Below are 16,501 nucleotides of genomic sequence, written 5' to 3' on the forward strand. Positions count from 1 at the left end.
ACAGCATCAGGTAATTTCATGTACGCCTAACACACAAGGTCCACTAACCTCAAAGAAAGTTCAAAACCAAACAAACGAACAAATAAAACACCCCAGTATGGCAGTAGATTTTTCTTTGATTCTACTCTCTGAGAGGAATCTGCATGAAGGACTCTTACGCCGGGTCATGGCTGGCTCTCTGTATTTTAACAGAAGACTCCGAGGACAATTTAAATTATGCAGTGTGCTCTTCCACACTGTGGCATTTATCTTCATGAATGAAACCACATGGACAACTTGACGTGATTTAAAATAAAAAAGTAAAACAAGGAGTGGGGGCCTGCCAATAGCAAAAGTGGAAACAGAAATATATGGCCAGAACGTCAATGAATATGAAAGAGAACAAAGACACCAAAGAATCTTATGGCAAATCAGAATGAGGCGCCGGAGGGCTCCCGTCCCAATTCTGCTCCTCCAGTGGTTTTTGTTTGGAAAGAGATTCTGATGACATTAATGGCCTAATAGTTGTAAAGCCACCCAATGTTGATATGGCAAACTGACATCAAATATTCCTTTCAGTACTTGAGAGCCTATGAAAATTCTTGCCTAGAGGAAGCCACCCTCAGACGTGTGCCTTCACTTGTAAGTCAGGAGTCCTGCTCTGCGCAGGACGGACAGGGGACAGAGACACCCAGCTCCTCCCACCCATCAGGTCTATGATTCTGGGTGAGCAACGTCGACTCACGCTGGCTCCCGATTCCTCTCTTTCCAGGGTCTGGAGGATGAAGCTTTAACATGTTTCGAGGGAGCTGGATACCTGGGAACTCAATGGCAGTCTGCCTCCCTAACAAGGGGAACAATTCGATTATCCTGCTTACGGAAGATAAAAGATAACACTGGAACACTTCCTTTCGGAGAAATCAGAAATCAACTATGACCTTTCGAGTTTAAAAATATTTCTCTATTGCATTTGTACATTTTTCTTATAATGAAACTCTGACCTGGGGAATGGGTTTCAGTGATTGCATTTGACTGGGAGAAAAGAAATAGATGACTATGGGCTTCTTTTTTTTTAAGCTTGGGCTTTATGTTACTGTCACTGGATTTAGCTGTTGAAGCTTTTAAGGCTAATGGTGGCTGTAATGTACCAAACAGTGCAGGAGAGACGAAGAGTGGGAATTAATTTAGCTATCCATTTGTCAAGATTCAGTTGGGGGATTTTTTAGGAACCAATCTAAATCTTGGGGATAGCCTGAACCTTTAAAATGGGACACGGAATCATTCAGCTCCATAACCTTTAATCTGTTTGAAGAAAGGAGCAAATGTTAAATTGCACAAGTGTACTTTCTGGGCAAGATAAATATATATAAGACAGCTTGTTAAGACACAGTAAGCCTATAAGATCACATCCATTAAGGCAGCGGATTCTACAATGTTGTTTTAGTGGCAATTTTAGTTGAATTCCTCCTGGGTGTGCCGGTGAGAATCTGGACATTCATTCCCACAAACGCATTCCGTGTGTGGAGAGGGTTCAAGTGCCAACATCGAGGGGCTAAAGGGCATCTCTGAGATCATCTTACATTACCTTGAGCTGAGAGGCCAGGAGCAGAGAGAGAGAAGCAACAACAAGCCCCTACTAAAGGTACTTTGGATGTGGACAGAAATACAGCCTTGTTTGTTTTTAGACTTTCCTCTTAAATGGAGTCTCTGCAGTCGGAACTGTGATAACAGTGAGTTGTAGCTGTTGGAAGACATGAGATCAGCTTTAGTCTGGAGTGAAGGATTAAAGAGCTGTGAACTGGAGCGCCTTTGCTGCATGGCTGAGAGTGACTGTGAGGGGGGAGGGGTTCAGGGGGTGTTAGAAAAGGTCTTAAAAAAAAAAAAGCCTAAGCTAGTGAGAGGCTGGCCACAATGGAAAGTGTTGTTCCATATTAAAGAGGAATGCAGTGTTTATACGGAGTGAATAAGGCCTTGCCTGCCTTCAAACGTAAACCTGGCTAGCTACCTGGCTGGGACCTTCTACACTGAGAGGTAAGAAAGGCTGGCTCACACCTGGGCAACTTCTGCAAGGAGGAGACAGACTACTGAGGGGCTTTCACACACGCAGGGCAGTGGACACGGGTGATCTACACAGACAGCCAGAGCGCCGTTCACAGGAAACTAGAAATATCCGGAAACAAGAGCTCAAGCCTGATTCAGTTTTTTTCAACCTGGAGAAGAGGTAAGAAATCATAAAAGGTAAACACCCAGTCCACAGTGTGGAAAGTTGATGGTGTGGTTGCTCTGGGAATCAGAGTTAAGAAGGAGCATCTTTGCTGTGCTTATTAATGATACAGAAAGCGGGAGGAATCTACGCACTAAACTAACAAACCGAGTTTACTTAAGAAGCAGAAGGAACTAACAAAACGCTAAAACAGAAATACACACAGACAAGAATTTAGGAAGCAGTCTGGATGGAGCTGAGTTTACAGTGAGACACAAAAACCAATTGATGGATTTTCAGAAGATTTTAAACTAAGCGCAGGCACTGATATTTTTATAAATAACATTCAGAAAAATCCCTACTAGTGGCTTATTAAAAAATTCTCGTTGTTCCCCTGTGATGGTTAGAAAGGTGAAGAAAACTCAGATTAGACAATTATTGTTATAGTTCACAAATTGATGAAGCCTCCTCTTTCACTGAATACTTTGAATTTTTGTCATCTCTATCTCACCAGCTCCCATGAAAACTGAAAATGTCTCCAGAAAGTCAACGTAAAGGATGGTTGCCATATCCAGGGTGGTAAAGAGGATTTACACATGAAGAACGATGAGTAAAACATTCAGTGTTTTTAAAGAAGTTCAGCGATAGGATTGTATACGGGCCACGTGGCTCAGAGAGAACTTGCAGTCTCATCAGATAACAGAAAGAAGCAGAAAAGTTATTTTTAAAAGAGATTTTCTTTTTTCTCATAGAATAATTACTTCTGCACATTTCTGTGGTAGGACCCTGTAAAGAGTGGGTGGAGAAGGCCTTCCCTAAGGAGATTCTGTATGTCTAGTTGACACGGTGCAGCCATGGCCTTTTCTCTCTTGGTAGGCAGAGGAAACTCCAAGGCTCCCAGACAAGCAACATCAAGCAGGATGAGAGCCACTGGATGCCAGGCAGGCATGGATGGCATACCCCCTCCCATAGGGACAGTCAGAATAAGAGACAGTGAAACTCATTTTGAATAAGAGTTTCAGACAGTCCAAAGAGAGAAAGCCACAGAGTTACAACTGCTGTGGCTGCCACTTCCACCCCTCCAACATTTAACTAAGGGCAGCAAGGGGTTCATGAGTGCCCAGCACAGAAGAGACAGTGTCCCTCTGATCTCCTGAGACTGACTACCCAGGCAACACACAGGTAGCAACACTGTCAGCAGGTACTCTCTGGGGCAGGAAGGACGATGACGCATTTGGGAACATGACCCACACGGGCATGTTAAAGGGTGTATATTTTCCTTCAAATGGATTAAGATGAAATTAAGACAAGGAGAAGATCCAAAGCCAGAATACTTACCATTTTGTCAACCATGGCTAAGCATAAGCTATCGGCATGGTCTGTAATAGCCAGGCTGTCATTTTCCCTAGCATTTTTCTTTGAATAGTGACGTTTAAAAAAGAACTCTCTTATGTGAAAGCTGCAACATATCTGATCTACTGTTAAATGCCTGGATGTTAAAGATTTTCTGAGAACTTGAGAACATAGTATCCAATGCCTTTGAAGTTCCTAAATAAAGGAACAATTAAATTCCAAGGATTTAAAGGGAACTTTCAGGCTTCTTTTTATACATACCAGAAAGACATTATACATTGAGGACATTTTCAATGGTAATGAAGGTACCATACCTGTGATGATGGTAAGGATGGTGGTGGTGGTGGTAGTGGTGGTGGTGGTTGTTGTGGGAGGAGGGATAGTTGTGGGGGGATCTGGATAAAAAAAAAAAGGAAAATCAAACCCACAATGCTGAACACAACAATGATCAGTAATGACAAAACAAAGGCATGAGGACATTGAGATGTTTGTCTGATGACTTCCCCCTGTAAAACCAAAAGTTCTTTTCCCCCCAAAGATTTATGTCTTCTAATTATAGTCATGAGTCACTTAAAGATGGGGATAACGTTCTGAGAAATGTGTCGTTAGGCGATTTTGTCATTGTGTGAACATCACAGACCTAGGTGGCATAGCCTACTACACACCTAGATTCTATGGTACTAATCTTATGGGACCACCGTGGTGCATGTGGTCTGTCATTGACCGAAACGTTAGGTGGTGCATATCCCAAAGCCTTAGCTGGAAGAGCTAAGAAAAGAAGCAAAGAGATTTGTTTTAATGAAGGGAGCTAGAGATCAGAAGATGGGAAGCCGAGAAGGGAAGAAAAATCACAATATATATGACACCCCCCACCCCAATCTGATTTCAAAGGTGAGGTTAAACCAACTTGGCACCCGAGTGTGTACAATGGTTGTCATTTCGTTTTATACTTTCACAGATGGGAGAAAGGAGGAGGAGATGACGCTGCTCTGTCTAAAGGGCTCCTATCGGCCAAGGATGAGGTGCTCCGGCTCCCTTGCTCTCTCTGACTGTTAACTTCATTATTCTCCATCAATACCTCCCAGCAGGAAGTAAAAACTACTTCTATACTTGTAATAAATACAAAGAAGAGAGAATGTCACCACTAAATATCAAGTTCCAGGCATGTGAGATTTTACTGAGATTTTCTTTTTTAAAAGTCAATAAATTTTACAACTTATAAATATTAATCAGTTTGTTGCCTTTGCTCATGTTAAAAGCTTGACCTAAGTGGACGACAATGATAAAACTAAAGAACGTTTTCCGTCTTGTAAACAAGAGGACTAAATATAAACGAGGCTTGACCCTCAAAGCCAGGAACCCAACAGGGAATCCTCTGTCAGATGTTTGATATACTGTATATTCTTCTATCATCTCAAAAACTATTTGGGGGAAAAGGGAAGGGCAAATATGAAAGAGAAAAAAAAATTCTAAGCCCAAATGATCAAACTGAATGTGTTAAATTGTCAGCGAGACTTTGAACTAAGCAATCACTCTGCTAGAATAGAGTGTAAGACGAGTTGAAGGCTTTTGATTTTAATTTTTATCTAAAGCATGCCAACTTTTTCTCCTTGACACATTTGGTGTCCTTTTATCTCCAAGTGAGCTCTCAGATTGTCTAATTAATCCATCACAACTTTAATTATATACTGCACCTTCATTGAGTTCCGTACAACTTTCTGAAAGTTTATAAAAACATTATCTTGGTGCTTGGGTGTCAGGTCTGCTCAAAATGATTCCTACCAGTGATCAGTAATCTGAGATTTTAAACTTCCTCACAGACTTCTCTCACACAGACACGAAGGGATGAACTTGATAGGGAAGAGTCAACAGCAAATTGTTCTGTTTTCCTAGAGGCCTTGTTCATTTAAGTTGGGGCTGTAAGCAGTTTAGACCATGTAGCAGTTAGACCACAGGTGGGGAAGTATTCTGTGCCCTGGCAGGTCACCTGAATGCACCTGCACTCTGCTGCAGGCGCAGGAGCAGACACAGATGAGTGAGGTGCACCGGCCCCTGAGCCGAGCACTGAAGATGCTCTGCTCCCTCCGCTGCCCAACTCAGCTGTACCCAGGGAGGTGCCTGCTGCCCAGCATGTGGATAGCTAATGCGTTTTTTCTGTTCTGATTCAATTACAGTATTTATCATGGAAAAGGATCATCTGTACCTGGGAGATTTCTGATACACTTTAATGCTATGTCAGTACCTATCTTCAAATGTATTGGCACAAAATGTGTGATGCCCATAATATAATCAAAGTGGACCTGAAGGTGATTTGAAAATATGATTAGGAATAAGGAGTGGACCAAACTAACGAGGGCAGAGACTTCAGAAAAAGGTCACCAGTCCCTTTCATTTTGTGAAAAAATCATACACTTTCAATTACTTTCATCACTACTGAAGTGACTATTGTCTTTCACATCTGGCTCAAGTGACCTGAGTGAATCAGATTCCTTTAAGAGGTATGACCTCAAGGCTTATATTATTTCTAGCAATAAGAGCAATGTGAGGCCACAACTTAAGAAAATACTGAGTTGGAGCTAATGAGCTGTGTTTGACACAAAGAGGCTAAAAGAACAAAACCAAATGGGGCTCAGGCGCTAACCAGCTAGATTCTCCTAGAATAGAAGTTACTTCTAGAGAATTAAACCATTTTAAAGGTGTGTTAACTCTTAGTTCATAAAGTACTTGGAAAGTTAACTGGAGTAGTACCATAAATCACCATCTTCTCAAATTGCTAGAATATATTTTAATAGATAAACAACACCTCAGGTTAGTATTCTAGCCCGCCATTCTGAGTAATGCTGCTAGCACAGACGAAGGGAGGGAAGAAGTATTTTGCAGATCTATCAAACCCTTCGACAAGGATAAGTGCACCGTCTTAGGTTGGGGAGACGTGTATGTAGCATGCTTGCCTACACAGGTGGGTCTCTAAGTTTCCTGGATTTCAATTAACGCTCTCTGGCCCAGCGAGTTAATTCCAAAAGAACAACCTCATATTAGAGGGAACTGTTCTAATGGGAAGTAGTGAGAAAAAGAGGAACTAAAAAAAGACATGGATTTTGCTGCAGACTTTGGACTCAAAGTTTTGTGGCTCTGAAACATATTTAAGTAACTTTGTGAACCTGGGCAACTTACGTGACCTTTCTAAGCTTCATTTTATCATCTGTGAAATGGCATGATGATTATGCTTACCTCATGGTGTTATTGTGGAGATGAGAGGTGACCAAGCATGTAAAACAGTCATCCTAAGGCGTGGAACGATATGAGCACTCAAGAAACGTTAGCCATAAGCTAGTATCCACAATTATTCAAATGTATCTGTCTATCAAATCCACAAAAGGTTTCTCATCTTGAGATGCAGGAACAGTAGGTACAATAAATCAAAATTGTTTTTCCAGATAACTTAGTCTACTGAATCAAGGAAGCATATAATAGACTGGTGGAAATTTGTCACTGCTTTTTAAAATCTACAGTTAGTAAAAAGGGCTGGATGTAGGGCTGTAAATTGGGTAGCAGCCATGGAGAGGATTCACATGAGGCTCAAAACCTGATGTGAAGAGAGCAGAGGGGAGGAAGGCAGAGCAAAAGGGATGGATTTCCCTTCCGTCAGCAGATTGTGAACAGTCTGAGGAACAGAGGTGGCTGTGGGTATCGCAGACTGAAGACGGGGCATGTGGTGCCCCCTCACCTACATGGAAAAGCCATCCCCTTCACTTTGATCTCCTCAACTACTGCGGAGAATGAACGCTATTATGTGTAGACTACAGACAACATGGGTAGTGTACAAAGAAAACATACCTCAGAAGTCTACAAACAAGGTGATTAGACATGATCCTTTAATTCTGCATTATGCTAAGGGAACAAAACCCTCCAGTTTTAGGCTAAGGATTATTTTAATATCCATGTAGGTATGGTGTAAAGTATGCTTCTATTTCATCAAAAAGATCGCTACTCCTATATTCTTCATAAGGAGAGTGGCCAGGGTCTGAGACATTATGGCGTAAATATTCCATGTGCATGTTTATGTATATATATGTGCATATTCACATACGCTTACACTTGGATTATTTACACCGCTAACATGAAGAAAGAAATACACATATTCTTTTATTTATAAGACACTGAAATTTTTACGCCTATGGTGACTCATTGTGCCATGTCAGTTCGTAACTATTTTTCTTGGTATAAAACTAACTGAGAGACTTCAATTGGCCAGAAGAGAGTCAATTTGTCACCCTAAGATTAGAGAAGTAGTGCACTCTTCCACCAAATAGAGAATATTCTCCATACGCAAAATTGACAATATGATAAAAATGGGAAATAAGTTTAAAATGGCTGGTACACAGTAGATGCTCAATAAATAGTTGTTGTTTAGAGAATGAAATTCATGATAACATGCTTTAATAATCCTGTAAAAAGATATTAAGAAAACAGACAAATTAAGGAAAAAAAAGGCATTTGTGTCTAAAGCAGTAGCTACAGGTGGTTAATGGAGCTAGCAAAGACCTTATATTTTTTCCAGCATTTACTGGCTTGCAACATCTCCTGGAATGTAATGGCTTCATGCTGAAAATAGGATAGTTCTGCTCATCAAGCAGGAGAAAGGCTAGCCCAGGTATCATAGGAAGGTACCACTGGGAATAAACTTTCTGAGCTGAAAAGCCATTAATTGGTGAGGCTGAATTCCGCAGTCATTATTTCTAACATAATCTCCATAGCTTGTGCCCGAGGATACAGCTTTCTTACTCAGCATGACCAGAGAGTGTGATCTAGCGGGAAATCTCCACGATTAGAGAGAGAGAAGAAAAGTCACTGCCCTCTTAGTGGAGACACTGGGGTCCACCTCCGGCCAGGCTTCTTTAAGTTCTTGAAGGAAACCAACTGGGTTATCGTTTTCGACTTGACCAAAAAGCTTTGGGAGTGAATCACAAGTGGCAGCTACATGTAAATGAGTCTAACAGCAGAGTGTTTTATCTTTCACGTACCGTATACATACAGCATATAATCCGAATGAGCTTTCCCCACTATGTTGGAAGCTTCACAGCGGTATGTACCATTATCTGTTTTGTTTAGGTTATTGATGAACAGGTTGGGCCCGGACAGCACGGCATGCTGAGGCATTTCATCATCCACTCTCACCCAAGTTACCATCACAGGCCTGCAGAGGAAAGGGGAGAAAGACAGGTTGCATTATTATTCCCCACTAGGATGTCCGCATCAAACTTCTCAGCCACGCATTTAATGAATCGCACACAGGGTGACACAATTAAAGAGGACCTACTGGCGATATCTTAAGTTCACAGAATTACAACCGTGAAGTCTCCAAAAGTCTGTTTGGAATATAATTTTTTTTTTAAACATCACCAGGTGTTGAAAAACTTTCAACAGACCACAAGCAGGAGTCTCATTATTTCCAATTCATCTTCAACAAATCAGCAAATAAGCCAGTGCACCCTATCTTTATGCCCTGCTGTGTGGTTTCACACCAATTCAGACAGGACAGAGCTCACCCATTGTTAATCATCTCATTAATTAGGGGAAAAAAATCAAATTCCTGGCTAGTGACACATGCATTAATCGGATGGTTACTAACACACCAAGACACATACTTAGAAGCCACTTGTGATATTTAAATGGATTTCCAGTTCCACAGAAAGGAATGGACTTTTACATCAGAATAGCACTTTCTTTTGCCCTCTGCTGTTTGAAAAACTACCTCTTTTCATTTTGGAAAGATGCGATCACTTCCTCTCCCCTTGACCTCTAACCATAACCTGCCCTCCTCCAAACCAAGATGCCACCTCACCTTCTGATGCCCCAGTCCATCTTATCTATGTGTTCCTTGGCAGAATGCCTTCCTTCACTGGCTCGCCAAGGCCCACACACTGTTACCCTCCTCCCCCCATGTGTGCAGCTGCAGGCCCCGCAGCTTGAGAGGGAGAGTCCCAGGTTAATCACTGCAGAGGCATCTCCGCAGGGACTCCTTCGTTCCTACGGCACTAGCTCATGAGAGACAAGTTTGTTTTAGTGATTTAAAGGACACAATTGTATCCATTAGGAAGAAGCATATTTCACAAGATGCTCCAGAGCCAAAATTGCACACATACGAAGTACCTTTCAAACTCACCGAATTTAAAACTTCCATTCTTCAAGGTGCCTCCCTCAACCTCCTATGCAATCAAGGCCATGTCTAGGATTGTGCCTGAAAACTTTCATTTTCAAGGAAGGGCAACCTAGACTGGAGCGCAGCAGAAGGAGGTTCCTTTCAGTTCCCGAGGCTACCTCTAGGAGCAGCGACGTGACAGAAGACCCGCGCTCAGTGAGGTACGGATACTCAGGTTGGCCCCGTCAAGCCAGCATTCCAATTTTCAAATGGGATGTGAAGTTACAATTTTTCTTTAATTACACATGGGTTTGTCATCACAACCCAGTAAATTATTTAAAAATTAGTACTGCATATGTCCTCCTTGCAGGCAATGGCAAATGGGTCTGCCTGGCAATCAGACCTAATGTCCTGCTGCTTGACAGCTGAAACAATCAGTGGGGGTAAGTGTAGAGAATATTCACAACATTTAATGGCAAGTTAAATTACCATTTTTATTGTATGCAATTTCTTGAGAAAATAAATAGGTAATATGCTAGAAGGGATAGCAGCCAAGTAATGCGTGCTTGCTCATACAACCACATACCCGTTCCTATTTGAGAGGAACAAGCAAACACCCTCTCTGGAATAAACGTCCTGAAGGAAACATGTAATTTACTGTCCCCGTGGCACATTCAATTGAACACAGTACCTTCTTCAGGGGTAAAAATACAGAAACAAAATACAGGTTAGCAAGCCAGATACTGTAAATGTGGTTAATACAACTGAACATAGGTATTGCAAGTGGTAAGGGGCCTGTGAGAATTTTTTATTCTCCATTGGATTGTCTTGGAGGTAAGGAAACTGCTAACTAGGGCATAGTTCAAATGGTTTCCGAAAAGAAAGAGCTGAATCTTTTGCAGTGTTCAAAAGACATTAAGACCGTTCTGCCAAAGCTGGAAGCATTTAAAACCAAATAACTCTGAAATACCAGAGGAAAAGCAAAACAGAACCAAGACCACCTTCTCCTTCCTAAAGGTCATCTCCAAACGGCTACAGAGAGAAGCGAACTCCAGTCCAGGCAGACGTGAGAGCAGAAGAGGGAGGGCTGAGGCGGGAAGAGAGACAGCAGCCGGGCTCCTTTGGCTCTCTGGCCTCTTGTCATAAATCATTCCTTAGCTGTAACAGGGAGAATTTTCCAAAGGTTTTGGGGAAACTTTGTTAAGATGCTCTGAGTTCCTTATATGACAACTGTGATAATGATGCTGGTTAGCAAAACTCCGAGAGAAAACAAATCATAGCACAGGGACAGCAGAGGGAGCTCAATCCTGCCTTTTGTTGGGGACCACTAGAACTTTGAGTGCTCTCACTCCCAACATTGACCTGCTGCCGTTCCATTGTCTCCTTCCATGGATTGGTTTCTTCCCTAAGAAATAGTCAAAAACAATCTTCACTCTACTAGAAAGATGAAAGAAAGATTCCTCCCTCTTTCCCAAACTAAACTGAATACTGTCTAAAGGGGTACCGCCACATGGCTTTTTTGCTGAATTAGTGATAATATACGCAGTTCCTTTAAGTTACTATAGATCATTGAGCAGGGCAAGTAAAGTAGCTTCCTGATACTTTTCAATAAGATGTTAATTGGTTCTTTACTCTCACGCAATGGCATATATATATTCCTGAACCATTCCTTACAAACAAAAACATTTCTGGGAGTCAAGTATGACACTTCTCATGGAGGGAAGAAATAAAATTAAAGGTAGGGCAAATTCATTTGTCTGCAGCTGGTCCTAAACACAGCAGCTTAATTTAAGTCTGAAAACCATCTTTCCAGCAGCTTAGACATTAACAGAGAAGGTAGCAGATATGTCATTAGATTGTGGGCACACTAAAAATTTATTAGGATTATTTTTTGTGTGTGAGAGAAAATAGTTCTGACAATCACGTTGATGATAATAAAACAGAATTAGCTGAGATTTCAATCTTGGATGGCACTTCATTTTTCTCCCAATCCTGACCATTAAGAACCACAGATATTTATTCCACTTTTCACTGAATAATCTTTTATTTTCTGAAAAATCTTCCACCCTTTACAGCAGGAGACAGGTGACAGGCCAATGAGTTGTGAATGCACATCTCTGTGTTGTGACATTTACTGCTCATGACCCTCTGCCAACCTTGGCCTTCAGAACTTACTGGGGCTTCCCGATGGCTTCACATGTTAACTCAAGCGCGTCCCCTTCCCGAGTTAGGCCTTGTAGAGGGTAAGTCATCTGAATATGCACTTGAGGCTTATCTGTGTGACAACAACACAAAGCAGAATGTTTAGCAAACGATATCATCAGGCAAAATCAGACTTGCATGCTGCCACAAACCCCGTATTACCAGAACTCACTCTATTCCCATCCTTATGCCTTTAGTAACATCCTTCTAATTAGTTAGTAATCCTGGCATTTGCTCAAATTAAATTGACTAATAACTCTAAGGAGTGAACTGCAAATAGATAAGAGATTCATAAGCCAACTGCGCCACATCAAACATTTCCTGTGAAACACATTTTGTTACATTGAAGTTTATCTCCAAACTCACTCAAGCTAAAGGAAACTCATTTGCCTTCATGCTGAGGTGAAGCCACAGATATTTGTGGTGCTCAGAATTGATACATTTTATCATATATCATATATTATTATGTGACAATATGTTGTGACACTGCATTTTAATAAGTTTGCCTCTTCTGTGCTCTTGTTTTCAAATGGGAAAGGAAAAACTTGTGAATTCCATGCAAATGGCTTTCAGAATAAAGAACTGGGAGGTTTTGGTGGCTCCTAATGGAACTCTTTGACATCTCAACGTAAACACGTATGAAGTAAGGAAACTGACAGTGACTGAGAGCCTAATATCATAGGATCCACCATTGATGGTGGAATAAGCCCAGTTTTAGGGATGAGAACACTGGTACCCAGAGAATGAAGTAGCTCGTCTAAGGTCATAGAGATAACATAACGAGAGACAGCTGCATTAAATCTATGTTGGAAGGGATTTCTGTTCAAAACCACATTTCCCAATGGCAATCCATAATTAAAACCAAGTATAGCTTCCTAATGCAGTGAAGTACTTAGGTAAGTGATGTAAGTATTCTTTTTTTAAAAAAAAAACATTGTCAGTATTCGATACATTTTTTTTTTTTTAAGGTATGCTTTTTGATGAGGAAGCTTGGCCCTGGGCTAACATCTGTTGCCAAACTTCCTCTTTTTTCACCTCCCAAAGCCCCAGTGCATAGCTGTATATCCTCGTTGTACGTGCTTATAGTTCTTCTATGTGGGATGCCACCACAGCATGGCTTGATGAGCGGTGTGTAGTCTGTGCCCAGGATCCAAACTGGCGAACCCCGGGCCACCAAAGCAGAGTGCACGAACGTAACCACTATGCCATGGGGCTGGCCCCAGTGTAGGTATTCTTATCTCCATTAGTTACTTAAAAACCATGTCTGTGAGTTTGTGTGGGTATGGGTACAAAATATGAATGACAGGAGGTGCAGGGAATAGGAAGGGAGGTGGGAGGGGGTGAAATGAATTTAGATACATGTACGAATATATTTACAAATAAAACCTGAGTGGAATTGGGAGGTTTTTTCCCTATGCTGAACTAACAAGCTATTAATCCCTAAATCAGTTTTCTCATTTAATTCTGTGGCTCTGTAACTGTATATTTTTGGAAATGTACCCAAGTGTAATAAATGCGAGAGGGCAAGACATCAGTTGGCTGAAAGGTCAAAACAATTTCCATAACTTTACTTTCTCAGAGAATCACACTACCTAAACAACAGCCCCATGGCCTTTTACAAGCCGTGGTTAGCTCAGTAACACTCATCCTACGGAATACGGGAGAAAATAGAAGTATGGCAGAGCCCAACCAATCTCAGCCTGTCCACAGCTAAATATGCTGCACAAAGGCATCCTCTCTGGGAATGGCTGCTTTCTAGATGCATTTTGATAGTCTCACTCCTATCACAGATCTTCCTCTTAGGTCTCTGCAAACCAGGTGGCATTCAAAACCTTCAAGAGAACCTTCTCACACACCAGTGTGCACTGCACACTGTGAACTGGTGATGCTTTCTGAGAAGCTAAGTCACTTGCCAGAGAACATAAGTTAACAGGCCTGAAAGCTCCAGCTGACCCTTGCAAGTAACACGGTTCTATTCTTGGACTTGTTGGCAAAGAGAATGTTTAAGAGAAAAATGGCATAGAGGTTTCCAGATACCGAAAACTGGGTTGGGAAGGCAGTTATTAAGGAAAGGAAGAAATACTCATCAAGGATAAACAGGATGACCTTGAATGAGCACTGACTGCTGGGCGGAAGCAAGAGCTCCCAGGCACCCTCCTTTGAGAGCTGCTGACTATATTGTAGGCTAAACACAACCACTGGGTGACGTATGTGGGTCTATTATTTTTGGTGGTATAACACACATAGCCACACACACACAGAGCTAGTTGGTGGAGTTTATTAAAAAATACAAGATACAGAAAAAATAATGGGAGAAGGTTATGCCACTGAAAACACAGACAACAAAAGACCTGCTCTCTCACAGTTCACACTTGGAAAAAGGAGCACCTATGGGTTAGGGGACCTCTGTCATTCCTGCCCATGAACCACTTGGGGTGAGGCTAAATTTAAAGCACAAAATTTGAGTTAAAATGTAACATTTGCTTATGGGTTAATCTCTGATCCATGTACTGCTGACTTCAGCCCGTTAATTAAGGAGAAGCAGAATGCTTGCTGGCCTATGTGGAAGTTTTGTTTTCTGTTTTTTTTTCCCCTTTGTGTAATTTACAAGCAAACAGAAAGGGTGTATTTTTCAGCACAGCACAGTAAGGGTTTACCTGCTCAACCAGTAATACTAAAGAGAGTGTTGAAAATTTATGCACCCTGACTTTTCAGTACCACTGAGTTTGTTTTAGTTAAATGCTTTTTTATGTTCCTAATGGCTGTTTACCAGTTGTCAATTACTCATATAAATTAGGAAGAACACGCTAAGGGCTTGCCATACCTGGAACTTACATTAAAAAAGAAAAAATCATATATTAACCCATAGAAGATATACCTTCAATTTTGATAACTGATTTTCCCAATTTATTCTTTAGGTTTCTGGAGAAACATCTACCATCTACTTATGGGTACAGCTGCCAAAGTTACCTTAATAGCTAGCTGAAAAGGTAAACATTAATCTTGCTTGTATTATACAGAAAAATGCCCTCCTCTGTTGACACGCGCAGTATTTATAGGCATATTATCCGACCGTGGGCAGCTGAGCTATTTTGACGCCCAGCCTAGGAACCAGATAGAGGGTCTATGTGCCAAGATCCACCCCCTGGGTTAAGGAAACTTAAAAACCAATCCTGTTCCCCTGCCTCTGCCCTAACAGAGGAACTTCAGCATTCTCAACAGGTGGACTAGAAACCCTGGGACTCCACTGGCACCTCCAGAACTTAGGGATGTTAAATTTTCCCAGGAAGATCCACACTACAATATGAGTATATCAAAATACTGAACAATCCAGATGGCTGATTGAATAGCCCAGAGCTCATCATTTATATTTTAATTATGTTCATAAATCAAATGTTATAACCCACCAAATCTTTTCTGAAACTGAACCAGACTCCAAGATTTATTTTTAAGTAATGAGATAAGGCCCAGTACAGTTGCTGGGTGATCATTTTACGCCTCGGTTGGTGTTGTACGGCACAAGGCTAAAAGCCAGATGACACTTTCTACCCAAGTACAATAACTGTCCAGAAATGTAGCACTCAGAATGGCTTAATGTCATTATAAAATGGAACTGCTATATAAGAAATAAGAAAAATAGTTAGGTCTGTGCACTTATGGAACATTACAGTTACAGAGATGGCATCACCAGCAGCCAATCAATTAGGTCGGGGGATCTGAGGTTTTCATAATACACTGTCATTTTTTTAAAACCTCATAAAAGACATTTAGCAAGACTGCTACAGCAGACAAAATTCGTTCATTGGTCAGAGCTGCACAGAGGGTTAACTACCAGGAGGCTCTAGGTCACACTACAGTAGCAACCAATTAAAAAAATAATATTAGAAAGACATTCTGATTTGATGAGACTTTCTTTAAACGCGTTTTGCTCTCTCTATAAAGGGAAATATATATATAAAAGGAAACTCTTAAAGAGGTTAGAATGGCTTGCTGGCAGATTACAATTGATTTCATGCCAGTCTGACCTTGCACCACACTCTATGATCTTTTCAGAAGATGAAACTCAAGGCTCTGTAACCGGTATTTCACTTTCCTATGTAAATGAAAAGGCAGTCTCCTTCTCTCTAGATCACAACACTAACGCAGGTCTTTAAAAAGTTTTATTTAAAAAAAGACACTTCACAGTTTCCTTTTCGCAGGAGACGTCATTCTTCCCATGCACAGAGAGGAGTAGAGCCGAGGCCAGTGGGAAGGTGTCTGGGATGTCCTGGCAGGAGACCTATGATCCCAGGGCCTCCTGACCTCTCCCTCTCTTCCTGAGAATTTCTAAATCAGAAATGTGGGCATCAAGTGTCCTCTGATGAGCTGACTGCAACCAGCCCCAAGGGCTTCAGTGCAGATCTACTCCTGCAACTAGATTTGGGACACAGGCCCTTCATGTCTCCTACCGAGATTGCACCCAATGTTCTGAGACAACGGGTAGACCGGGATTGGATGCCTGTGGACCAAGTGCTAACTGTCTCAGGGCCTACCAGGGAGAGCTCAAGGGCAGCGTGGGTGCAGATGTGTCAGAGTGGTGGGGAGAACACTGGGCTCAGTGCCGTGCATTCAGGTGGGGAAGC

General features: G+C 41.6%; 1 protein-coding gene and 1 long non-coding RNA gene across 8 annotated transcripts in view; one reads left to right on the top strand and one right to left on the bottom strand.

Annotated features, from left to right (window-relative positions):
* CADM1 (cell adhesion molecule 1) overlaps positions 1-16,501 on the bottom strand; it is a 314,254-nt gene that overhangs the window by 30,993 nt on the left and 266,760 nt on the right. For 3 of the 6 annotated variants that reach the window (XM_008521794.2, XM_008521796.2, XM_008521793.2), the window contains exons 6-8: positions 11,853-11,952; positions 8,560-8,732; positions 3,850-3,930 (exon numbers count right to left, since the gene is read on the bottom strand). In XM_008521794.2, the coding sequence (XP_008520016.2) occupies positions 3,850-3,930; positions 8,560-8,732; positions 11,853-11,952 (354 nt within the window). The remainder of the gene's footprint in view (positions 1-3,849; positions 3,931-8,559; positions 8,733-11,852; positions 11,953-16,501) is intronic. The other 3 variants (XM_008521797.2, XM_008521798.2, XM_008521795.2) reach the window with 1 other exon arrangement.
* LOC103552031 (uncharacterized) lies at positions 1,559-4,764 on the top strand. Of its 2 annotated transcripts, none has more exons than XR_545148.2 (4): positions 1,559-1,621; positions 2,087-2,200; positions 2,697-2,792; positions 4,494-4,632. It is a non-coding gene; the product is annotated as an uncharacterized lncRNA (long non-coding RNA). The 2 variants fall into 2 exon arrangements; XR_011541345.1 differs by having other exon boundaries at positions 1,573-2,010; positions 4,494-4,764.

The sequence above is a fragment of the Equus przewalskii genome, chromosome 6 (assembly GCF_037783145.1).
Source record: "Equus przewalskii isolate Varuska chromosome 6, EquPr2, whole genome shotgun sequence".
Taxonomy (NCBI): domain Eukaryota; kingdom Metazoa; phylum Chordata; class Mammalia; order Perissodactyla; family Equidae; genus Equus; species Equus przewalskii.